Source organism: Lissotriton vulgaris, chromosome 5 (genome assembly GCF_964263255.1).
Source record: "Lissotriton vulgaris chromosome 5, aLisVul1.2, whole genome shotgun sequence".
Lineage (NCBI taxonomy): Eukaryota > Metazoa > Chordata > Amphibia > Caudata > Salamandridae > Lissotriton > Lissotriton vulgaris.
In genome coordinates, this window is record NC_141693.1 from 1,025,538,220 (window position 1) to 1,025,565,362 (window position 27,143).

A 27,143-nucleotide genomic window follows, 5' to 3' on the forward strand; every position below is an offset into this window, starting at 1 on the left:
GGAATGTAGAAAGAAAATGGGAATTAAAGGAATGAAAGAAGGAGAATGGAAGGAAGGACATAAGGCATAGGAGGAGGGGATGAAGGGAGATGGAAGGAAAGAAAGTTGGAAACATGAAAAGAGAAAGAAATGAGTGGGAGAAAAGGAAGGAGGGAGGGGAAAGTTTGTCTTCTGTAGTAGGCTCGGTGCGTTACATACAGATATGCCTGCAATTAGTCCGTTTTATGAGTGTCTGGGTGTCCTTCACAAACAACTCACGTAAAGCAAAAGAGGGGATTGGTGGCGCGGTGACACACTCTGAGAAAGGACCTTGGCATGTTCCAGCATGAATGCATCTTTTCTATTACGTCTTTGATTGACAGCATCGACAAGAGCTGTCCCCTTTCATCAGCTTTTAAATAAACGGGGTGTATGCATCTGCTCTTTTGTGCCTGCCCCGGAGGGCGCTTTTGCAGGAGACTGCAGCGCCGGGCGCGCAGGGAGAGTGCCTATAAAAGCGCCTCCCTCCGCTGTCGATAACGAGCACTGGTAAGTTGGGACCACCGGCTGCACTTCTGCCTCCAAGTGCCTCAAAGCAGGACTACAACAGGAGCAGAGGAGAGACGGGCTCCTCCAGAGGAGTAAATCACAGCCTGCCGGCGCGGGAAGGCGAGCCTCTGCAGTGCTGCTGACAGCCCGAGCTCGGAGGCATGGCGTTCATCCCTCAAGCGGCCTGGGTTCGGATCAAGACCATGAAGGTGCTGCTGCCTCTCGGCGCCAGACGGAAGGGCAAGCGTAAGTAGCGCCGACAAACCTCTCGCGTGGCTTCACGGCGAAACGAGACTGGGGTGTAAACTTGGACTGCGTTCATGCTAACTGTTCATTCCCGGAACGCCGTTCCCGGGCGTCCACCCCGTTTTCCAGCTTTGGTTGTACGCCAATTCTATGTGAAAGTTCTATAGATAAAAAAATCCGGTCCACTCTGCCTCGTGCTTTGTTTCCACTTCTAGCAAGCAGAGCGTATTTCACGTTACATTGAATATGTTTTTTGGCCCTTATGAGTGTTTCTTCTGTCATTGGGCAAAGCCGCAGTGGTCAGTTCATTCAATTGTTTTTGTGGGACAGCCCTAGTTCTGTAGTAAGTGTTTTCTGGGGTTACATTGAGGTTTTTTGTGTGTGTGGCCGCTTCAGCAACGTTTACACATGTATGCCTCCAAAGTTTGGAGCCCACCACCTTCGTTACACAGTGTTTGCCAACAGTGAGGGAGACTCTTCTCTCAAATGCCAGTGAAGGGCAAGAGACACAGTGACGTGAACAAGCCACCACTCAATTATGAGTGGAGAAAGTGCATTTTGTGTTTGTGTTTGATCACATTAGTCGCTCCTACCGACATTGCATGAGGTGCAAACCCAGAATGCTAGGGTGACTTCAGAGAAGAACATGTTCGCACCACAGAATCGTGAAAGACCCACCAGCTAAACCTTTGCTCCCCTCCCCCAAACTGATCAATACTGTACCGAGACCCCACAAATTGCCTCCCTCATCAGGAATGCAACCTTTCCTTTCACCATCAATGCCACAGACCTCCAGTGTATTTATCAATTTTAGATTTTTTTGTTGGTTTTTGTAAAACGTTTGTGCAAATTCGATTCTTCAGACACCAGTTGTCCCGTGTCAGCAGATAATCCAGTTTTGTCTTTTTGTTACGTTCTAGTACCTAAACTTTTGGCTGAGACAAGTGAATACTTCTGTATTCAACTATCACTGCTAGAGCCGTGTCATCTCAAAGGTGGTAGCCAGCAGTGCTAACACATGCACTGTTAACTAGCAGGTTACGGTACTAGTCATAATGCTATGCGATTGTCAGTGTATTATTGTTCACCAGTTCTTTCTTCAAATATATTTGTTTGAAAAATTGTCATGTAACCCTCTGGCTGATTAACTATATGGTGGAGAATCGTGTTTGCGTTTGAATCATGATCTAAAGACGTTTTGGCCAGATTAAGAAACATTTTGCTAGGAAAAATCATCTAACACAGAGGATTCTTTAAAGTCAAAAGTTTTGTACTAGGTCTGGGAACATAGAAATTTCCAGGGATGGTCACTTTGAGAGGGAGCTTGGGGGGGGGGGGGGGGGTGTCACTGGGAAGTTAGTTAACACTCGCAAAATTGTTACTTTGTGAGTATTCATATGCTTTGTCAAGGCTTTTTTTTACCCCGTTTGAACATATTGGTTCCTCTAAATGTACAGAGCGGGTGTTAAAATTCATCAATCATGCCCATTTTTTGTGGGAGTGCGGTGGAAGTGATTTCCCCAACAAGAAATTTGGTTTAATTTTGTAGTTAAAAAAAAGAAATGGAAAAAATCCTTCGTGGTCAAGGCACATTTCCACCACAAATACTCCTGCGGACAGTCTGCAGAATTAAATATAGCTAAGGAGAAGATTCCCAACCCTATTCATGGAGAAGTTTTTTGAATCCCCTTATAGTAGAATGTTTGCATACATTGTAGCATGACTCTACAGTAATGCTGCATATTTTTATTTTTTCAGAAAACTTGTCATGGATCAGTCCTAGAGCAAATTGAACTCACCTATATATCAACTAGGCTAAAAGCGGTGATAAAAGAAGAACGGGTACCAAATTCAGCTTTATTGAAACAACTTTGATCCTAGCCATGGGAATTTATGGTTTTAAAAATACACACTTAGAACACTCCGCAACAACTGCAATAAATGCAGGTGGATCATCAAGAGGGTGCCTTCTCCACAGATTGACTTAGTTGGCATCTGGTGAGCTCCGCTTGAGTTATTTGGGCTCTGATTGTATCTTCCGGAATAATAGTCATTGAACAGGCTGAGAAATTGATTTACATATTGATTTCATCAGCATAAGCCAATATTCATCAATGTGACAGATGAGACAATTACTAAGTAGGGAGGGCTGTATTCCCTATGGCTTTGCTCAGACACTCATTCACCCTGATTACTAAATATATCTTTAATATGTGCATTTCCCTGGTAATATTCGGTGTAAAACCCAGGCACCACTTCCAATGTCAGCTAACACTTTTTTGATGTTGTTCAGAGTAATAGTAAATTGTACACCCCTTGCCTGTCTTCACTCTCACCGAGATCAGTGGCATAGATGTGCTCGGTTCCAAGGGAGAAGGCCCTGGCCCTACCCTGGCATTCCTTCCTCTTTCCTTTAAGCCACAAACAAGTGTTCCCCTTCACTCTAAAAATGGTGGTGTCTTTGTGGGTGGAGATCTACTATCAGTGTTCTGGACAAGGCGCACCCACTGGGTGTCTGGGTGCCGCTACCAACCACACTTCACGCGGCCAGTGCTCCAGGCTAGTGAAAAGAGGTTAACACCGTGCCAATTTGTGTTGACATTATGGTACACTAATTAACGAGTGCAGTTGCCGGATCACTGTGCACACAAGTTGTCCTGGGGTTATAAGGGCATAGTAAAAGCTTCTGCCTGTTTGTGAGCAAAATGTGTTTCTCTACAGCCTGTTCTTGTTTTCCACTGAAGCTCCTGGTTCTTGCTAGTCCCCCAGGCCCTGCCCCCACTTCATCCTTCACCCGCCTCCTTGTTGCAACCTCTGGATTACATTCGGCAGTCCTCTCTTTCCATCAGCATTCATCTTAATTTACGAGTGAATGCCGCTGAGGGGTGTTGTGTCCACCAGTGTCTCGGGAGCGTGGAGTGTGTCAGTGCATTAGCGCTGTCTAGCGCCGAGAGGCGGGTTCGTCCAGATACATAGATTGAGATGAACTGGTGAGGGCTACTGGAGAGCAGAGGAGCAGTAACAAGAATGCTAAAGGAGTGCATTTTGCACCAGTTGTATGTCAGAATATTGTTAGCAAACATATCCACTGACAGAAATATTAGGTTTAAATACTATTTAGTATAATATCGTCACTTTGGGTGTAGATTTCTGTCGTGGCTTCTAAAGGGCCGACATTTTTGTAAGCTATATTTTTGTGATTTCCAGTGAATGTGCTTTTTTATGCTACTTATTAGTACAGCAGTTGCATTGGAAAATGCAGGGCAGGTTGCAAAACAGTCAGCCTGCAATATATACTGATTGATTTATGATCCGCATATAATGTTTACAGCCCACCCCAACCCAACCCAACCCAAAAATACCTGGTCTACTAACCCTATTACAACATATCCAGTCGGCTCCCCCTAATATATCCTATTTGACTGAATGGACATCTCGTAAATTCATATATACTTGGTGTCCTGGCCACATCCATCAGGGACGTTGAGCACCCCCCCCCCCCCCCCCCCCCACCACACAAACACACACACACACACCTTGCTTTAGCAGCTGGGGTGGGGTTCTTTATGGGCCTGTTTTATCTGCAAGTACACAGATAAAAGCTCATAATTAACGCCAAAAGAAAGAAAGAAAGATGGGTTGATAGAATAGGGAAAGAAGAATGGGCGAGTGGATGCATGGGTGGGTGAAAGGATGGATGGATGGATGAAAGGATGGATGGTGAGTGGGTGAAAGGAAGTTGGATGAAAGGATGGATGGATGAATGAATGAAAGTGTGGGTAAAAAGATGGGTGAATGAGAGAGTGAACAGATTGATGGGCGAAAATATGGATGGGCGGGGAAAAGGATGGCTGGGAGTAAGGATGCATGGACTTGTGAAAGAATAGATGAGTGGGCGAAAGGATGGGTGGAAGAGTGGGTAAGATGATTAATGGGTAACAGAATGGGTAAATAGGTGGATGAGAGGATAGTAGAGTAAATGGAGAAGGAAGGAAGAAAGATGGAAATCTAAGCAGATGGATGGCAGAGTAAATGGAAATCTGAGCGAAAGGATGGACAGGTGGGAAAGGATGCAGAATAAATGAAAATCTGAGCGCAGGGTCGTTGTGAACACCCTGTTTTAGCAGCTGAAGTGGAGATTCTTTATGGGCCTCTTTTATCTGCAACATGAGGATGAGCTGCTAGAAAAGGGAATGAAGAATGGATAAGTGGTTGCATGAGCGAGTGAAAGGATGGATGGGTGAATGGGTGAAAGGTTGGGTGGATGAAAGGATGAACGGATGAGTGGGTAAAAGTATGGATGGGTAAAATTATGGATGAATAGGTGGGGGAAAGGATGGGTGGGTTAAAGGACAGATGGATGAGTGGGTAAAAGGAGGCATGGGTGAGAGGATAGAAGGGCGGGTGAAAAGATTGATGGGCTTAAGGATTGATGGGTGGACGAGAAGGTGAAAGAATGGTAGGTGGATGGATGAAAGGGTGGCAGAGTAAATGGCAATCTGAGAGGATGGATGATCAGTGGATGGATGATGGATGGATAGTTGGATCGATCGATTAATGGTAATATGATGAGAAGATGGATTGATGGATGGATGGGTAGGTGAAAGAATGGCAGAGTAATTGGAAATCTGAAAGGATGGCTGGGTGGGTGAAAGGATAGCAGAGTAGACGGATGGATGGATGGATGGGTAAGAGGATAGCAGTATACACGTAAATCTGAGAGGATGGATGGGTGTGTGAATGGATGGCAGAGTTAATGAAATCTGAGCAGATAAATTAAATAGTAAATGAAAATCCGAGAGTATGGATGGCAAAATGGAAATCTGAGAGGATGGATGGATGAATCGATGGGCAAAAGTATGGATGAAGTCTTTATTGATGGATGGGTAAGTCAAATGATGGATGTATGGATTGCGGATGTATAGATGATGGATGTGTGAATAGACGAATGGATGGCTGAAATGGATAGATGGAATGGTGAAAAACTGAATGATGGATAAAAGAATTAATGAATTTCAGAATGTAAAAGTAAAATGGGCAATATCAGGGGTGTATGGATGGGTAAAACGATGAATAGGTAGCTGAGTGACGATACCAGAGTGCTCACCTGCTTTGATTGCTTGGTGCCATCGGAGCTTCATTTCAAAGTTGGGGATATTTTAATTTTCTGGCTCCTTGGTTGTCTCGGAGGATGAATGGATGGGTGGTTTCAAGAATAGCAACTGAAATGGAAAATTTGAGAGGAGGGATTTTTTGAGTGAAAAGATGGCAGAGTAAATGGAAATCAGAGAGGATGGATGGAAGAGTGTTTGAAAGGATGGCAGAGTAAATGGAAATACGAGAAGATGTAAGGAGGGATAGGTGGATGGATGGGTGGAAGGATGGAAAAGTAGATGGATGATAAGTAAATGGAAATCTGTGATCATTGGTGGATGGATAGGAGGGTGAAAGCGTATCAGAGTAAATGGCAAGCTGAGAGGATGGATGATGGACAAAAGGATCAGCTGATGAATGAGACGCTTAATAAATGGATAGGTAAGTCAAATGATGGATGTATGGGTGGATGGATATATGGATGGATGCATGCATAGACAATAGATGTGTGAATGGATGGATTGATAAAGTGGGCCAATGGATGGATGGATGGGATGGTGAAAATTCGATGGATGAAATGGTGAATGGTTGAATGATAGATGAAAGAATAAAGGGATGGCAGAATGTAAAGGTGAAGTAGTGGATATCAGAGGGTGAATTGAAGTGTGAAAGGCTGAATGGATAGATGATTGGATGGAAGGGACAAGGAGGCTCTTCTAAGGAGTTTTGGGCTCACATGCTTCGCTTGTTTGCGGCCATCAGAGCTTTGGTTCAAAGTGGGAGGTATTTACATTTACTGGCTACTCACTTGCCATCAATTCAACAAGGGATTGTGCCCTGTCAATACTCTTCAAAGTAACCTGATCACTTCTATTTAATTCCAAACATAGCTTGTGTCTTACCTACTTGCAATCTGTATATAGTCTGTGTCCTGAACCTACCACTACAAACATATCTAATACGCTTCTGCATGAGAGAATGTGCGTAGGAAACTGCAAATCCTGATTTTATGAAGAAGAACCACTAATAAGTGCTAATAAGTGCTTGCATAGGTTGCACTTGTACCTGTGGTAAAGCTGTTGGGTTTGTCTATTTACCACAGATCCAAGTGTGGAGAGGATGTGGCCTAGTGGCTAGAACGGCCAACCTGGAAGCTGGGGAACCAGGTTTGAGTCTTGGCAGGAACGCTCAACATCCTGTGAATCTGGGCGAATCACCATATCTCCCCCGCCTACAAAAAATGAATATGTCTGACTGTAACGTAACTGGTGCTCATGTAAAGCGCTCTGATACCTTTGGGTGGAGTTCACGTTTATAAAACCCTAAAAAAAAATTGTATGATGTTGCACTACAATAAATGTTCTCATGGGAGTATCACAGATGTAGTGAACAGCCACACAAGACATATGTCTGTGGATAATCACAAACATTTGCTATTCCTTTTCCGACACTCACTGTACAATGACGCATAAGTGGTGCAGTAACTGTGAGAAAGTGGACAAGTCAAGCACACCTGTTTGGAGGGGGGGCTGCAGTTTCAATGCAGTAAAAGGATTTCATCACAAGTAGAAATATTGCCAATGTGAAGAAAATAGGGATGAACATACAGCTGTGCAATTGTTGGCTTACCTAACCGTAAATCAAACACACAAAAGGTGATGGGAGCAATGCTTGCAATATGTCTAATCACTGGTAATGAGTCACCTTTAGGGTGCTTTGTCCACCCCATCCTTTTGGTTTCAAAACTGGTAATCTTACAGGGTTTTAACAAGACTTCTATGTAAAAGAGATATAACTGCCTTTGTTTGGCCTCCAAAACATTCATATTTTACTAGATTAACATCGATGGTTAGTCTAAGAACAGAGTTCTGGAAAGGGGGGTTTGTACAGATGTGGAACAAAAGAAATGAAGAAATACGCTGCTGCGTTGATATATCTGTCATTCTTCCGTGGGCAAAGGTGGTATGTAGGCATATACGAAGCACAGGATTGTAATGGCCATGTTTTGTCCTTCTTTAGCTTAGTAGGTAAGCTACTTATAAAGGCTCCTTATTTGAGCTCATCAGATAACGTCTACGCACTCGCGAGCCACCTCCCACTCTCACTTTCCTATTTCATCATACTGAAAAAACGTGCCCTATACGCACTGCTGTGTGGCTTTTTTAATTGTTTGTTAACTGGGCATTCCATGCCATCCTGTGCCTCCTCACTCCTGCTTCGTCTACCTACCCCCACACGTCTGCTCCTCACTCTTTGTGTCTCATTTACAAGACAGACAGGCATTTATTGCGTGGTGAAAGCTCTTACGAAATCAGATATTTGCCTCTAATTGTACAGCAGGGAATGAATGCAATTTGCTAAAGCTCATTAAAACTACCAGCAAATAACACAACAGAAAATCCATTTTATTATGATTGGTATGCTCTATAATTTACACCTTATTTCTTCCTTAGTTCTATCAAACCAATGGGCCAGATGTTTCATTATACTGATCGCAAAAACTGGTCGCAACTTGCGACTTGTATTTTTGCTATCAGCACTGAATTCTGCGAACCAACCTATTAATAGGTCAGTTTGTAAAATTCGGAAATGGAGTCAGCTGTAATCTAACCTACCTAAATAATATTCATTAGGTAGATTATAAATTGAGACTCTCTCTGCTTGAATATAATCACAGGAATAATGACCTTCAAAGGACAGCAGATCACCATGCCTGTGGCTGCATTTAAATAAAGAAACGTTAACCCCTTGGGTGCTCAAGACGGCTGCACGCCCTCATGAGTCACAGTAGGCGTGTGCTCTTGACGGCGTGTAAACGTCATGCCGCTCCGCCCACATGGCACTAATTCCCTGCCTGTGCGGGCAAATTAATGAGCGGGCGGGGTCATGACGGCACCACGCCCTCATGAGCACACGCCACCCGTGACTCATGACGGCGTGGAGCCGTCATGAGCACCGAAGCGCCACGCCCACCCCCTAGGCCCCCGCGGCGTGACGTAATTTGCGGCGCAGGGAAGGAGTTAATTAAGCATCCTGGTTTATTAAAGGAAATGGGGCTACTTTTTTCATGAAAAAAAGTTTCCTTTTTGAAAAAGTTTCTCTGAGAGTTGGCAGTGATCCAGTGGACTAAACTGCTGAATATCGACACCAAAAATATTGTGGTACAAGAATTTCAAGGACAGAATATAGAGAGACAACATTTCCAAAGGTAAGTGCATATAGGAGAGTATAGATTTATTATTCCTAACTCCCCATCTACATACCTTGAAATTATATGTACCACAAATGTAAATATAGGCAACGTTAGATATTGAAAATATAGGCTTACCTCCCTGCTGATATTTTATTTTCAATGTTCTGCCCTCGATATTGTGTTCCATCAATATTGTGGTTTTGATATTCCGGGGCACACCACCCTGGGGACTACTACCAATTCCACCAGAAACTTTCCCCACAATTTACAAACAAGAACAGGTACCCTCTCTTTTTCGAATGAGGTACCATCCAAATTGAGGGTTGGTAACGTTTTAGTGGGTCTGTGACTAGAATTATGGTCACAAACCACTGACACATAGAGTACAGATTTGTTATTTGGAAGTCAAGTCCAAAACACACCCCTTCCAAATACCGAATTGGTATCCAGTCACAAAAAAATGGAGTAAATAAATGTTGCCAAATCCTAAAATGGGACTGATACATAGAAAAACTCTTTTTGTTGCCGCAAACTCCGATTCTGAGTGTTTGCGACTGTAAAAAATGTTTAGTACACCTGGTCCTGTATTTGCTATTTTGCAAATGTAAAGCATATTGACTCCCTTACTGGTTCATTGTTTTGTCTTTACAAAGAGGTAAAGATGGCACAGTGTGATATGTCTCGCTGCCCCCATGTGGCTTGAGCTTCTGGTCATGTATCCAAACCCCGGGAATGGCCATCTCGGCCTTTTATTATTCCTGGTGTAATATGTTGAGTAGACTTAAATTGGTTAACAATAACAAAAATGCTTCAAAATAGCAAATCGGTGATCGAAGGTGCTGTACAAAAAGTAAGTAGCATAATTGCTAAATAATACCAAAGTGGCGCGTTCAACAGACACTAGCTCTATTCTTTTCTTAAGGGTCTGTCATTCTACACATTGTAAAGTTGAAGCTATGCGATTTTTTTCCACTTCTTCCGAGTTTCCTTTCGCTGCATTTCTTGACTAAAAATTAAGGAACGCCGTCATCCATCCTGGTACTACTTTGTTTGTGTTTAAGCTGACTAATTTTGGAATTTTACAGGGTTAAAAAATTAAAAAATGTTGATAAAGCTGGGCTGCAGTATCTGTCTGCTGGTACGTTGCTGTAAAGTAACTGAATAAAGCAGGGTACATCCAGACTGTTGACAAAAACTATGCCTTAACTTTTCTTACAAAATTCCAAACTGAGAGGAAAATGTACTTTGTAATGCTTTTTTGCATACTAAGTAATGTTTGCGAGAGGTATACAAAGGGATGTATCACATTACAACGCATGCTTTTACCACGCATACTTTTATATCGCAACTTTTACAACGCATAGTGTTGAGGGGTGCTGGATAGTGAATAGTTTAATTTACTATTCCAACTCCAGTCTCCGTGGATAGTAGGGAAGGTGTTGGATAGTAAATTAAATCTAATCCCTATCCTAGAGCGCCCCCCAGCGCAATGCGTTGTAATGGTTTGCGTTGTAAAAGTTGCGATGTAAAAGTGCTGCGTGGTAAAAGTTGCGTTGTAAAGGATGTTTCCCATACAAAGTCCCTTCAGCATCATGAAATGCTCTTTGCTTGGGTTTGCTGTAAGATTATCTGCTCAGGGTGGTCCTCGTTTAGGTAAGGCAGAGCCCAAAGCAAGATAAGACTTGCCAAACATTAGCAGCACATTAATAATTAAGCATAGGGCACTGGCGGTAATTGACCTGCATGGGCAACCGTAGTGGTTACTGAAATGCAAGATTCACTTTATTTGGTAATCTGTTGTTTTATATATCGCAGACACCACCCAAGTGCTGTACAATGCATTTGTACATAACAGAAAATCAACCATGCATTGACTTTGAATATGAAGACACGTTTTGGCATATATATAAACGTTGTCACAATATTTACAGAGGCAGAGAAGCGTGGAGCAGGAGAGTGTACACCTAAAATAGATGAGATAAATGTCATCAATAAAAACACAAGGCACAGTAAATTAGAATAAAAGGGAGGCAGCAGTAAGAGAAGTTCACATGAAAAACGGGAGAATAACGAAAGAGAAATGTAGCAGAGAGCCCTAGTTCACAAAATCATTATGAATACACAAATGGTGAGGCTCAGTGAAATATTAAAAATAAAAACAAAAAAAAGCAGGTGAGAGACACATAACACCCATGGCAACAGCACCGCCACAAGAAAAATAAAACGAAAAAAAAAAGATCAGAGTATACAAAATATGAGGGCTCAGGGTGTTAATAAGTAAGAACAAGAAGAAGAATATTATATAATCGATTAGGGGAGCATCGAGAAAAAACACATAGCGCTGGAATGCGGGGATGTGCACAACACATGAATCTGCAGGCTGCAGCACTACTAGCTGCAAACCGATTGTTACAGCCAATTCAAACTGAGCCAGGTAAGGGGCGGGGCCAGCCCGGAAGGGGGCTTATCAATGTGTAGAGGAAGGGGTGTGAGACACACACAAGGAGAAAATGTAGCAGCACTGTTCAACAGAATAAACAAAGAATGTTCCCCTGGTGTGATACTGAATGGTACTCAAACTATCAAGAGAGCTATCTTCTTCTCCTTCTCTGTCACTCAATCTCTATGCAACAACACATTCACACTCCCAGGACCTTATTTATACTCCCTGCCTGGTCAGAGGTAGAACCAAAAAGAAAACATATAGTTCTACAATGTACAAAATTTTAACCTAACAATGTTAATTGCATTTACACTCTTATTTATTAAAACCAGTGTTCAATTTTCTTTAGCTCATAAAAACAGTCAATGTGGAGTCCCTTTGTCTTGCATAATCCAACATTGATAACTCACAATCAAGACACAATGTCCACAATAAATTTAAAACCACAATCTTATATGTATGTCCAATCTAAAAAACTCAGAGTTTTTTTTTTATATGTCGACGCGTTTCGGTGGGTCTGGCCTTTTATGCACCACCTTCCTCAGGAAAAGATTAAAAACACAGTATATTCTTAAAAGCAGTTGTATATCTTCCAAGTTTAAATTCTTGGGATGCCGCATTTTGCTTGACACCCTTTTATGTATCCTGTTTTATTAAAATTCAATCACAGGTTTTTGGGTACTTCTGGTATAAAAATCTGGCGTGACTCCATTCAACGCTCATTTAATTTGATTGCCTATCTCCACAGGTTGTCCTGCTTTTTGACAGTGAGTGCAATATTTGCTGGTCATGAGGATTTTCCACACCCTGTTCAATGTTACAGATTTGTTCAATTATCCTGTGGTGTTTGTCTCTTAGATCCTACATTCATCACCTCACGAAGCAACAGGGATACGGCAATAGCACTGTTCAAACCGCACCAGGGGGTGAATAGTGATGGGGAAATGGACATCAAAGTCAGGTTTTGGAGAGTGAGGGGAATGGCACTAAACTAAATGGAGGGTAGAGAAAACTAGAAGAAAGCAGGGTGAAGATGAATGGCATGTTGCAAGATGACACAGCTTTTTGCAGGAAAACAGCATAGGTCATGTCAAAGTAGCAAATTCCATTACAGGGGGAGAGGAGGAGGACAAGGGAATGGGTTGGATTTTGGTGATGTCTGTGAACCTTGACCGTAGGCTAGGAGAATGGGTACCAGTATGGGAGAAGAGTAAAAAGGCGCAAAGAGCAGGATTTCTGTAATGGGGTGGTGGAGGGAGCTTCAGCATGGGACAGATGTAATGGGATGGAATAGTCTTTACAAGTGGGTTCCAGCATGAGGTAATTTTATCATTCCCTTTCTACCTCTTTACTCCCCATAAGACGTGTGTACACACTAATAATCTCAAATTATTGTGTAAGCTCATGTTTTTTCTTTTCTCCTATGTCTATACTTGTCTATGTAATTATGGAACCTGTAACTCACTGGTCCTCATGTAAAGTGCTCTGATACCAGCGCTATATAAAACTTTGCAAATAAATAAAATAAATAAATAAGACGTTAGTTATGTCTCTTTCGAGGAATATGGACACATTTGAAGACAGCTTAGGATCTGCAGGGTGCGAAAAGGCAGAGCAGATGGGCTGAGGGGGCTATTTCTGCCTGCCTGATACCTCCTGTTTTTTACTCTTTGGTTTTAGATTGTTTTCCATTTTTCCAATAGGGGAGAGTTTGGGTTTGAGTTTGTTGGTTCTGTTGCTTTGCACTGTTTTGCTTGCATGTTAGGTGGTCGTCAGGTGGTCGGCAACTTCTTATGAGAGCCACTGAGGCGGGTCCTGAGGAGACTGGCCGATCTGTCTCTGTGTCAGGCAGCCTTCTTTGGATGGTACCTTTGCTTTTACCGTTGAACAAACCAGGGACATTGGCATTGGTATCATAGGCGCTTCCTCACTCAGAAAGCCAGGACAGCAAATGCCAGTTTTTGAAGATGTATTTTGCATGTCTTTCCTGAAAAGTTTATGATTCTTTTTTAAAGTTCTCTGCATGGGTAATGCATTGTTTCTGCTTGCACGATTAAATGTTCCAGATATTCGACTAGAAGTCAATTGCAGTGTGCATCCCTCTGATGTCTGTACTTTTTCTGAACACGCTCTTCCATTGTTCCTTCTATTGTTGCCTGTGGGCAGATTCATATTCCACCATGTTGATTTTTCAGTCTTTCCTCTCACTCTACCTCCTTCATTTCACTATCTCGTGCCTCTCATTTTCTTCCTTAAAAACTTCATTTTTATTCTCATATATTTTTTTAAATTTCTTTGAAGGTGAAAATGTAAACATTTATTGGCCCACTGCTTACCCTTCTTTCCACTTCAGGGACGCGGGGTGACTTCCCTGCAGAGCTGTATCTTTGAAAAGCCAGCAGTCAGTCAAGCACATTACTTTTCCTACCAAGTTATTTTGTACCTAGGTGGTTAGCAGGGTCTGGCTCCCACACAGGTGGCTTAAATAGGTTCTAAATCATGCCCTCGATTGCACGTCATGATTGCCAAGGCAATAAGTGCTACAAACGGCTGTAGCAAGGTCCCAAGATCATCGTCGCCGTGGCTACTGGCCACAAACTCATCAGCGTGTTGGGGCCTGGGGTCCCCGGCAGATTCAATCCCACACTGCCTTTAGTTAGTGAAGCTGCAGGCAGCTGGGACCTGCAAGCACAGACGAGCCTGTGGGGAAAGTGCGAGATTGCCAGATAGGAGGGTACCTCTGTATGGACAGTAGAGTGGACATCCCCCAGGTTTTTCTTAGGCGCTGTCCTGCCTGGAAATCTCCCAGGTTCCTTTCAGGACATCTTGTCTCTGGTGCTTGGTCTGGCCAATATGGATGAGTCCAGGCTTCTGTCTTTGTGATTCTGGAGGCTGCATCAGGTGTGCTGTTCTACATTCACGTTTCACTGGCAGGACCGCCCACGTTTTTTTATTTACAGCTGATTAAAGAGTACATGTATATTTCATAGACAAAATTGTGACATTTGGAGCTCCAGTCCACACACATTGATCATCATACGCCTAGCAAAATGACAGCCCTTTCACTTCCGGCCCTCGTCCCACCCCCAAGCCCGCCCTTCCACAAACTGTTTTCAGTGCCTTCATGCACACTGGCAGTGTGATTTGTTTGCCAGGCTTCACGGGGAAGGCCGCTGATGGTTTGAGACAGAGGGATAAATTGGTAGCTTGGCTCGTGCCGCCCATCTCTAAATTGAAAATATTTCCTCCTACCCAAGTAATTCTGTTTTCAGGGAGACAATTGAATAAGAAGCAGGCGCGTGCGGCGGGCTGTCAGGGATGAGTGGTCGGCGAAGGGCAGTCTGAAGGAGACTCGCCGAGGCCCCGCCTTGGAAGGACGCCGGGCACGCGCACTGCAAGGAGGCGGCAGCGAAGATCCTTGTAGTGAGGAAAAAAATCCATAAAAGAGATTAAACAAGCAACACGTGGACTAAAATTGCACTGTCGTGAGAAAATATGAGCAAACACCCGAACTAGCTAATACACAAACTTCTCGACACGGCTGAGACTTCAGATAATGAGCTAAGTGTGCGGGGACTTGAACTTTCACTTTCCAAATATGTGTATGTGCCAAAAACATGCACGGGGCTGTTGATGGACAAAAACAGCTTTGTGGGCAGTCACCCACATGACATTGGATACGTTGAGAGTTTGAGTACAGAAGCTGTGTCGCAAAGCTATAATACCAAGCAAAAGTTAATTTCCACGCTGTATCCCTTTGAAGATAATAATTATTGCCAAATTATATCAGTTTTTTTATTTGTAACATTCAGACAAGAACACTTCCTGAAGTTACCGTGTATTCACCCTTGGTACTGCACGTGACCTTTTATGACCCTTGCAAGTATGTGAGAACGACATACACATACATAACTCTTTGCGCCCAATAAGTGCAAAGCTGCTCAACACTTCCACACAAGGAAAGTTCAGCAGGAGGGCGCCGATGCATCTAATGACGCCAGCAGGAAATGACGTCTGTTTCCAGCTACATCCGATTCAAGCTGGCCATTGATACCAGGTCCTTAATGTTAGTTCCTACTCCAGAACGCTGGAGGCGCACACGAGTCAACTGATGCTATTCCATGGGGAGGCAGAATGCATCGTAATGCTATTTCTATTTTACTAAAAAGCATCACTTTGAGAAAGAGAAATTCAAAGACCATCCTAAGCACTGTTTTAAGACTAAGACTACCTTGAACAGCTATGGCCAGGGAGTCAATGCATAGTGAAGAAAAGAGAGACCACTGACCACAGGAAAAAAAAGTGTTTTTTAGGTCTCGCACCTTTTCTATTTCGCAGAAATAGAAACCAGGGGTGAGTCCTTATGTTGCTGATCCAGTTCTTTCCCCAAAGGCTCTCTTCAGGCAGCTGATTGGCTCTCAAGGAGGATTTCCAACAGTTCATGTGCAGCCCAATCATGTGACCTGCTCTCATGCACGAGCCTTCAAAGCCTCAGCCATTTGCTTCCCAACCAGCGCTGCAGGCTTATTCACGGCCGCAGGCCGTTACTTCAAAGGGTTCCGCTGCCCCGCCCCCTGCTTCACGGCCATCTGTTCCCCAGCACCTCCCCTCTCTCTCCCCTAATTATTCACTGCTGGCCGGCCGCAACATCTAGTTTAAAGGCCTTCTTCTCCTCGGCACTCCGAATCAAAGTGCGAGCCTGCTCCCTTCAGTTACATCAGTGTGGAAATATACTTGATGCGACTTCAAGTCCCCAAGTTAAAAAGTAACCTCGGATTAGGCAAAAAACGGATTCTAGATACAGACGGAATGTGAAACAAGTACATGCTTCTTTATAATCCTACACCAGTGTCACTCTAAACGGGATCTGGTCAGAGGTCTCCGATCGATTTTCATCCATAACATGCACGTTTTTCCTTGTTTGAAGCCCATCTTTCTGAAATATTTGATATGCGTTAAGCAAACGAAGCAACAGGCCAGGGTGCGAATCCCATATATTGCGATCCTGTGGCAAGTGGACGGGAAGAAATCCCCCTCCCCCCACTGCCCGTGCGAAAGATTCATTCCTCATGAATAAGGCGCGCATTGCACTCCCCTGAAACCAGTGACCAGGATCAGTGCCTCTCTCGAAGACGCTCAACAATCACAGAAGCATCACGGACACCGCTCGTGGCGGGTTGGTTGATCCGAGAGAGGTGGCAATCTTTATAACGCTGACAGATCTATCATCCTCCCAGCATCCTCCCCGCCCCTGCACTCCCACTCCCCCATTCTCTCCAGAAGCCGCTGACCCCTTCTGTGGACTCCGTCCTGCGGGGGTCAGAGGTCGGTGTCCTTTCAAGCCCGGCACGTGTCGCTGCTCGGTCTCCCTCCCCTCCGGTCCCTCTGCCCTTCTCTCTCATGCAGTGGATGCACAGTGACACCCCATGGCCGCTGTCAGTATCGTCCACACTGGACGGATCTGCAGCTGTGCGGCAGGCAGCACAAGGCGGGGAGACATACATTGGAGTGCACGCCGGACGCTGTGTTTGATATTTGTAAGATTACAATGACAAACATACACACAGAGACAGGCCCGTAGGCAGATCAACAGCGTGCGCTGGGAGTAGGCACCAGACCGCACCATCCACAAATAAAATGCTGCAGCTAAGTACACAATACACCTACAAACATAAGAGGATGCAATACTTCCACTGAAACTGACAACACTTACTCATTAGCATACAAAAGTACTGATGTGCATGTACCTAAAGCAAAATGGATCAAAAAGCTACGTAAAGCGAGATATATCTAAATCGAAGAGGCAGGGTTGAAAAACAACAGACACAGCTATTCAGATACAGATCTAGCTATGCAGATCGATCACATCTACAGATAAACTGAGTCAAACAAAGCAACACACACACCCCCAGATACATAATACAGATACACGCCTCTCACTCAAACACCCATATATAGGCACAGACGGAGACACACAGCAACATATTGGAAATGTATAAACAGAAAACCACAAATGAAAATACACAAACACAGATCCTTACATATACAGTCAAGCATTCCAGATGGCTAAAGGCAGGGGAAAATACTTATGTCCACAGGACAAAGACTTACAAATACAGACGCACAAAACATAAGTAGGTAAAACCTGTGATTCTGGGCAACTCGCTTAATCTCCCTGTGCCCAAAAAATGAATGAATGTGTCCTTGTGCAGTGTAGCTGGTGCTCTCCAGTACCCTCGGGTCGAGTTCGCGCTAGATAAAAGTGCACTAAATAAATACATATTTACAACCCACGTAGGAACAGAGATGAGTATGCATTTACAAACAGTGCTCAGGCACTCAGGCATACACACAATTACTCATACCGTATAGAGACAAAATATCGACTCCAAAATATCGACTGGACATAATATCGAGTTTTAAATATAGACTGGACAAAATATCGACTGGACATAATATCGACTACAAAAATATCGTTTTTCAGGTAAGTGAAGTAATATCGACTGTGTAAAATATAGATAGCAAAAATATCGATTTTTTAATAATATATAATATTTTATAGTGTATTTTTATGTAATAATATGTGTGAATAGTGTGTATTAATGTTATAAAATATTTTATTACATGAATTTTGTTTTGTTAATAATTGCGTAATGTAATTCTGTAGCGGGTTGTGGGTTTATAGGGGAATAGGGTGGGAAGTAATTTAATAATAATTAATTAATTAATATATGTGTGTTAATATTTTGAATTAATAATTAATTGATAATTAATTAATATTAATTAGTTAATTAATTAATATAATTTTGAATATATTTTGTATTAGTAAATAATTGTTAATTAATTAATTGTAATTAGTTAATTACATTAATTAGAGTACATTTTTAATATATATAATTTTGTGTTATTTTTAAGTAATTAATTTTGAAAAAATAATATTAATTATTAAAATAATTACACCTAATGTTCTAATATATTTATTTTATTGTTATTGTTAATTAATAATTAATTGGTAATTAAATAATATTGATAAATTTTGGGAAAAGGAGCATTTTTAGGGTTCAGGGTCAGTTTTCAGTTCATGGGTAAAGGGGTATTTTTAGGGTTCAGGGTCAGTTTTCAGTTCATGGGTAAAGGGGTATTTTTAGGGTTCAGGGTCAGTTTTCAGTTCATGGGTAAAGGGGTATTTTTAGGGTTCAGGGTCAGTTTTCAGTTCATGGGTAAAGGGGTATTTTTAGGGTTCAGGGTCAGTTTTCAGTTCATGGGTAAAGGGGTATTTTTAGGGTTCAGGGTCAGTTTTCAGTTCATGGGTAAAGGGGTATTTTTAGGGTTCAGGGTCAGTTTTCAGTTCATGGGTAAAGGGGTATTTTTAGGGTTCAGGGTCAGTTTTCAGTTTTTGGGTAAAGGGGTATTTTTAGGGTTCAGGGTCAGTTTTCAGTTTTTGGGTAAAGGGGCATTTTTAGGGTTCAGGGTCAGTTTTCAGTTTTTGGGTAAAGGGGTATTTTTAGGGTTCAGGGTCAGTTTTGGGTTTTTGGGTAAAGGGGTATTTTTAGTGTTCAGGGTCAGTTTTGGGTTTTTGGGTAAAGGGGTATTTTTAGGGTTCAGGGTCAACAAATAAGATTTTAAAAAATTATTTTTATTATTTTCATTTATTATTTAATTATTATAATTTAATTTAAGTCGTTTTAAGTATATTTTAGTAATTAAAATTTAATATTAATTTAATTTAACACTGTTTTTAATAAAGTCGATATTTTTTACATCTATATTTTTGTTAACGATATTTTGTACTCGATATTTTTGTACTTACCTGTTTGTAGATACAAACTCGATATTTTGACTGTCGATATTTTGTCCACGATATTTTGGCAAGTCGATATTTTGTCAGTCGATATTATTTCAGTGATCCTACTCATACAAAATACACGTACAAAAGACGTTTACAGAAATCCATACAGGTAGGTTGGCACATTAATCCAGCCATGTACGTATAATACATTCACACACAACACACCGACATCTAAACAACCGATATCTTGACCCCCACACACAAATATGCAGGCAGAGAGGTATTCTAAGCTTTGTTAATATACTTACAAATGCATTGGTATTCAGGAATAAGCCACTAGAACGGGACAGACCGCTACAAACACTCTAACATTTGAGACAGTTTATTAAACCAGCACCGTGTAATCTTAGGGGCACATTATCATTTACAATGCCAATAGCTCAAAACTCCAGCAAATGTGATTTGTTTGTTGTAGTTCATCAGATATAGTCCAATAATTGCTCACAGAGTCAAAATGATCCTTTGGTTAAAACTATATTTGCAATGTCATTTTTATCTATTTTCAAAACTAACACATAAATAAAACCTTTACCATTTACCATGCCAATAGCTCTAACTTTTGCAAATGCGAGACCTATTGCTTTGCAAATGCTTGTTTCCTTTGAAGCAGGTAAATCTGAAGCACAGTTCTTTCTTCTTACCTGCCTCTAAATGCCGAGGGTTTCCTATATGTGACCAATGGTGTTGTACAATGCGGAGTGACCCGCTCACATTGATTGGATTTTAAGGTATAGCTGAGCAGCTGCAACTCCAAACATTGAGGGGCTGGTGACGATGTCTCGAGCTGGGAAGAGTCACAGTGTTATAGACATAACAAAATATTGCCTGGTCTTATAAATGCACTCCAAAAGCACATACCAATGATACAGTGCTTTATATATGAGGAGAAAGGATTGAGATAACATGGAATAAAGTAAATAATGTTTTCAGCCTTGCTGAAATTGTGAAGTAGTCTAGGCTGCTTGTTAGTCTTGCAGCAAGTTCATGCCAGGTGCTACAAGTCTTCCAGACCTCCCAGGTTCCGAGCACCTCATCCATCGGTTTTTCATCAGTGGTGTTGGGGTGTCCAGACAGTGCCTTTAAACATGGTCCCCATCACAATCAATAGATACCTTCCCATGGTTTAACCTATGATATTGAATTGTAAGTGCCAAGCTGGATGCAGGCAACAACTCCTGAAACCACAGACAGATAATCAGTCCTTATCAGATACTAAACATTCAGCAGTTCAGAACTCCAGCACCCCAGCACCCCACGGACCCCCATTACCCTGTTTCTATGTATCTATAGCCTAGCCCAAAAACAGGTACCAGTGACTCATTTTCCAGGATTACTTCTGCTTCGTTTCACAGTAGCAGCTGCTCTTGCGCAGCCACATCTGACAGTCCCAAATGTGGACATACTTGCTTCTCAGAACACTGGAAAGGACCTCTCATCCAGGATTCACAACAGGAATGAAACTTCTGTAGGTGGATATGTGCCCTTTCCCAGGTGGCCGGAAAAGCCTCTCCGGAGTTAACTTGCTGACAACTAATATTAGGTGTCTTGTCCTCATTGCTAATTTTCCTTTCTTGTAAAACTGGATAGTGCCTTTTTGAGGTGCATCCTACAACTTCACTTAAAATGACCCTTGGTACAACCATCAGTTCTTATTGGTGCTGTGGAACCTTGTCCTCTGAAGTGTGGATAAAACACTTCTCCCTGTTGTGTGCCTGGTGTCCTGGGAGCCTGGTAATGTCTGCAGTCTACTTTCCTACCACTTGCCCAACAGCACCATGCTGCCAGCTCTCCTAACACTGCTAATGACCAATCATCCAACAGTTTAGGCTGCGAATTCACTGGGCACGTGAAAAGTCTGGAAGGAACACAAGATGTTAAGGCTGTGATTCCTTTTCTCAAAGCAGCCTGAGTCCAGAATGTAGGATTGAACCTACATAACTTTTATTCTGTACGCCTAGAGAGAAAACATATATTTTATCAGAGCATTGTACGATTTGCTATAGTCAGTTATTATATTTATGTGGAGGTTGGATTCATTTTTCACTTCATTTCTCTCTAAGAATTTGCCTGCAAATAAGGTTTGTAAGCTAGATACTCCCTACTGATTCCCTCACTTACCTTCACTGCACAAAGCTGACATGGTGTCCAGCCCAGTCTTTATGTTTTTCAGTACTTTTTCCTTCGTCTGTTGACAGACACAAAGAGCAATACCAGTGAGTCAAGGGAGCATGTGAACAACAGCTTTATTGAAAATAAAGCAGGGTTTATTGCATTCTAAGGTGGGCATCTCTTTCTGGTACAAAGAGTTTCATACATATACAGAGGTAGCTCCTCTGAGAATTGCCTCCTTGAAGTGGTTGAGGGGGTTGTGTGTCTCAGTGACCTGAAGAGATGGTGGCAGAAATATAGTCTCATGGTAGGGTCACCTAAGCCGGACAGGTCGAAGGGAAGAGACTAGACAACACGTGATCTGCTGTTCCACCACTTGGGATGGGGCACAAGGCTAACAACCTTGTCCCATAAAAAGCATCTGTTATGGAAATAACAGCAAGAACCACTACAGATTCTGGGCACCAGGGACTTCCAGAGTCTCTGCATGAGACACTCATGATTGACAATAGTCAAAGCCACAAGGAAACTACTGACAGGATGACCGAAGTTATGAGTGGAAAGTGCAAGATGAGAAATTGATTCTGGAATGAATGGACTATGAATGATACATGAAAGCCGACTCAAGTATCATCGGAATGAGGTGCTACAACTTACATATCCTGGGGATCTGTGAAAGAAGGTGGACAGGATCTGGCAGAATAAAAACCACCACAAGAAAGACAGTACTGTAGTCTGGAAGGGACAATGACAATCATCACAAAGGAGTAGCTATCATCCTGAGCAAGTGGAGGGAAATATGCCTAAATAAGTTGAAGCCAGTCAACAGCAAAGTCTTGATAGCCAGGCTAAAAGAAAGACACATCAACACTACCATTATCCAGTGCTAAAATGACACAGCGCAAACACTCAAGGAAATATTCTTCCAACCATTGAAGCCATGCCAAACCATGACCTGAAGATTGTGATGGGGGACTTAATGCTAAAGTGGAAAATGACAACTCAAACCATGACAAAGCCATGTGAAATGAAGGTTGTGAAACAATGAACGGCAATGGAGAAATACTATTGAAATTATGCACCATAAATGATCTAGTCATAGAAGGAATTCACTTTCCTCACTGTGATATTCATATACTAACTTGGTGCTCAGTTAGTGACTGAGACAGAAACCAGATTGACCACCTGATGATAAGCGGCACCTGGCTATGCTCACTGCAAGATGTTAGAGTGAGGAGGGGAATGGATGTTTGACAGTGATCACCAACTGGTGACTACTCTTGTGAAGCGATAGCTCAGAAAAACAGAGCGCAAAACATCAGGACAACAGCACTTCAATGTGGCAAAATTACAGGACCCAAGGACTGGTAAGACACTTGTCTTACAATCAAAAACAGTCCCAACTCCTGGCAAACACAGATGATTAGAGTGAACTGGCTGTAGATGCAGTCATCAAGAAATGGGAACAGGTCACTTCAATATATGTAAAGAGCAGTCAAACATGTCTTGGGACCAAGACAAGGAAGAAGAAAAAATATATGACAAGACACATGGCAAGCTATTGAAGACAGGAGGGCAGCATAAAAGAAACTCATGAATGCCAAATCTGAGAGGCTGCAGGAGAAGTACAAGTAACAATACATAGAAACAAGCACAGCAGTCAAACAAATGAAAAGAGCATACAAGAGGGTGTATATGGATAACTTTGTTACCCATGCAGAGTAGGCACCCAGTGGTAGAGGATGGAGGAATATCTCCAAGAACATGAAGATAGCTGCTGGTAAATCTTGTGCAACATACAACACCCCTATCATGGTCAAGCAAGGCAGATTATTCACAACAGAAAGAGCAGGCAGCACGCTGGGCCGAGCTCTTCAAAGAAGTCTTGAACATAGTACCAATAAGCAAAGCAGACATCCAAGAAGCAGAGAAAGGCTTGATTGTGAAAAGTACTCCATCCCAGAAATAGGAGGCTGGTACATGAACCGCACACCCAATGGCATTTCAGCCTACTTGACCATCATAGCCAATAAGGGCAGATAACCAGATAAAGTAGAATGTGTGGCTGCTATATGGCTGTCCAGTAAAAAAAAATAAAAGCTTATAGCCGTGTGTGTGTAATGCCATTAGTCTGCATCTGCGCTCACTGAGCACTACAGCAAACAGGCAAAAAGAATTAGAAGTAACAGCGGGTGAGGAATTAGCTACATCCATAATTATATGGATGATTGTGCTTCATTTGCAAAGTCAGGCTTTCCTTCCAGGCCCTTGTTTGTTTTCCATCATTTGCCTTCAAACATCATCAGTGCTTCAGAGCAGCGGGAGCTAATGATATACACAAAATGGTGGTCGTTCGCCAATTTGTTGTGATTGAATCGGAGGAATCACATGGTGCAATTTGTTTCCTTAAACAAAGAAATTGGCAGATTGAGCATAATGGGCGATTTGCGCTGAGTGCAGCTTTGCCCAGAGCACCGGGCTGATCGTGTGAGTACTTTTCAAGGGATAGTGGCGTCTAGCGTTAATGATCACTATAAACCCAGCAGAGAGCAGGCTGCGACTCAGCGGATTTCTCTGATGGATACTATGGTGATACATCACCAACCGTAAACCACTGCAGATGTGCAATAATCTGCTTGCTGAGCAGCGGAGCAGGAGGGGACCACAAGGAAGTCTCCTCATTTCCCAACAGGCAAGCCCTTCTCACGAAAGCTTTATATAGAGCCACAGTCGGTGGCAATAAAGGGTTCATGGTCATCAGTGGGAAGCAGCGCTAGGCTTCATAGAGTGCTTGGGGTTCCCTGCTTTCATTCAGGAGGCTCCTGCACCACCGGCGCTATAAAGAGGCGTTAGTCGCAAGTTGGTGCATATCAAAATGAATAAATAAATATGAAGGGTTGCTGTGAGCTAAAGTCACCACTAAACGTAAAGCAGCTACATATGAAATTGTTCCTTACAATGTGACTTCCGCAAATCACTGGCCCCTGGCTCAGGTAGGGCAAGCAGTTATTGAACCATACACCAGTCAGAGCCTCCTTCCCTCTTCTTGAATTCAACAAGAAACTGAAGACCTGGCATTACATTTAACCAACCTACCCTAGGCAGGGCTTTGCACACACGCCTGCTCAGCGCTGATACCCTCACAGGTGATAGTGTGCTTTACAAACACACATAACATAGCATAACATAACAACACAAAGCGATTATGCCGACACTTTTTAAGTTAGAGTGATCCAGCAGGAATGTATCTATACACAACCCTCTGGATTTGGCTCAATATTATTTACTAAGTGGCAAAAGAAGCAAAGGGACTGGGGCAACAGAGTGTGGTACAGATGGACATTCCAGAAGCACTTACACCCCATGCACTGTAACACACTCTGGCAACTCTCATTGAGTACAGAATCACTTATGAAACTGATTCAAGTTTCAGCTTCCACCAACTCATATGGCTCGTAATTACCTCACCAAAGCATTAGTCAAAAGTGACTCTGGCTGACCTAATGTACCTCCATACGTCACTGAACAAATGACGACATGCTTGGTGAGTAACAGGGGCAACTGGGCTTCTCGTAACACGTCTACACACAAATATGGAACATGCGCATGTGAATTTAGTGTCTTTGTAGAGATATACAACTCTTGTGCTAATAACACAGGATCATTACAACACTTCTGAACTAAGGAGTATGATTATGTAGAAAAGTTTCATGTGTATGCTGACTCCGCACTTCATCAAAGGCCCCCAGATCATGTCCCCTCCTCCATACTGCACAGTGACTGCCTTGAAAAATTTGCCTGACAAGAATGTCTTCTGCTCCTGGTCGCCTTCTGATACAAAGGCGATACTGTACCCCAGCATTGTATTGTGTGGGTCTCCACAGCAAGCTTTCAGCCAAATTACCATTACTATTCCTAAAGCACATTGGCCTCACCCAACTCAATTTATCATGACCTTGCAACATACTGATATGTTGTGCCTGCCTAAATCTACTCGGTGTGCCAAGGGCAGTCTTCTAAGAGTGATCAATTGTCCAGTCATTACTGTTCACAACACGTGGGTTGAATGACATTGGTCAAGATGGAAATATTTTTATTAAAATAACGATAGTATAGCCTGATTTGCCAAATTGAAAACTTTAATAATAGTTTCAGCTTCCAAATTTAATGAAGTACCTCTTCAGCTGGAGTTTACTGTGAACCTTGACACTTCCATCATATAACTCTGAGTCACAAAAAGTTAGATTCCAATTCTATGATAACTGAATATTCAGGAGATAAACGCCTACGTCACGTTGTATTTGGATAATATTGAATCTTCTTTATGACATCCTGGAAATTTGACTGCAAGAGGACCACAAGATGCAAGGAAGTACACAGCTGGCACAGTGTACCCTGAAAACAGTTTCTCCTATCGATAGATTAGTCCGGATGGCCCTAGCACCACCTCCTGTGTGATGAGTTGTATGCCACTATTAATTAGTCCCAACATGCACTGCAGCTTTGAGGAAATTAATATGGTAACCATTGTTGTAGAGCACCAGCTATTACTGATCATGTTTATGAGGGACCCATAAGTGGTACTCTACAGTTTTCTCCAAAATACAACGTGAATGTGATATCAGTCGTGATGAGAGACTTCAAATCCATCAGTTATTCTGACACAAATTAACCAATTGTCCATCTATTCCTCAAATATGGTTGCACAGAGACTTGCACATGCAAATTAGGTTTCTCGTTTTCAAAGAATGGCACTAAAGGTGGGTCTAAATTAGCCTGGCCAGTTGAGCATTAATTGAACCTCATCATCTGATTGAAGTAATCTTAGTAAGCGCACATCCACTGCCTAACTACAGCTACAGAAAAAAGTTCAGGTGTAGTAATATTTACATCTTCATCGAGTCCAACTGTATAAAATTAGTTTTAGTGGAAAACTGTTTGAGTGAAAAGTGCTCAACTCTGTTTTCCCAGCTAGTGGCAAAAATGTGGTAGAGGTTTAATGCCAAAAAGTAAATGAACAAATTATTTGTAACCTGTCTTTTTGGAATCTCCATACATTTGGTAGGGAGTATAAGTCATGTCCTATTCCATGGAAGCTTCTGGGGGATGACGCTCCTGTTAACAAAAAGATATGATTATTGGTGGAGGACGCTTTTAAATTGGAACATTTCACCAGGCTGATTTTACTTTTTCCCGAATCATAAAACGTTGTTGCTCGCTTGAATCCAAACACACAATCTGAAAACTATTTTTCAAGACCTTCTGAATGACATCACCCAGCCTTACATGTCTGTTAGTTTTTACATGTAAACTCCTATACATTCCATGAAGTTTGTCATCTGCTTGTCTTTTGCTGTTGTTATTTGCGGGGCAGTGGCTTTGGGTTCTTATTTTAACATCATGTGCATGTCAGATAAACAATGTGCAACTTGCCACGGGCACCTATGAGCCTTTTGATGTCTAGTATCGCAAAGCACGCATTGATGCAAGATTGAGTAACCAACAGACATTAATTGGGCAGAATGGACTGGTATGATTTATCATGCTGCTGTGTGCCTATGTATCACTGAAGAAAAGTTGGTTGATGGTACTTCTCCGTGCATCCTTTACTAGAGATTAGAGGTGGTTGGCTGTAAGAGTGCTAGACGATCTGTCTCTTTTTTTGTTTGATTGACTTTTTT

At 42.3% G+C, this 27,143-nt stretch overlaps 1 protein-coding gene across 2 annotated transcripts in view; it reads left to right on the forward strand.

Annotated features, from left to right (window-relative positions):
- KCNIP2 (potassium voltage-gated channel interacting protein 2) overlaps positions 1 to 27,143 on the forward strand; it is a 285,947-nt gene that overhangs the window by 186,031 nt on the left and 72,773 nt on the right. The window contains exon 1 of one of the 2 annotated variants that reach the window (XM_086922656.1): positions 571 to 774. The exons of the other annotated variant lie outside the window; for it this stretch is intronic. Within the exon in view, the coding sequence (XP_086778782.1) occupies positions 690 to 774 (85 nt within the window). The 5' untranslated portion in view covers positions 571 to 689. Of the gene's footprint in view, positions 1 to 570; positions 775 to 27,143 lie in introns of those variants that run through there. 2 annotated transcript variants of the gene reach the window in all.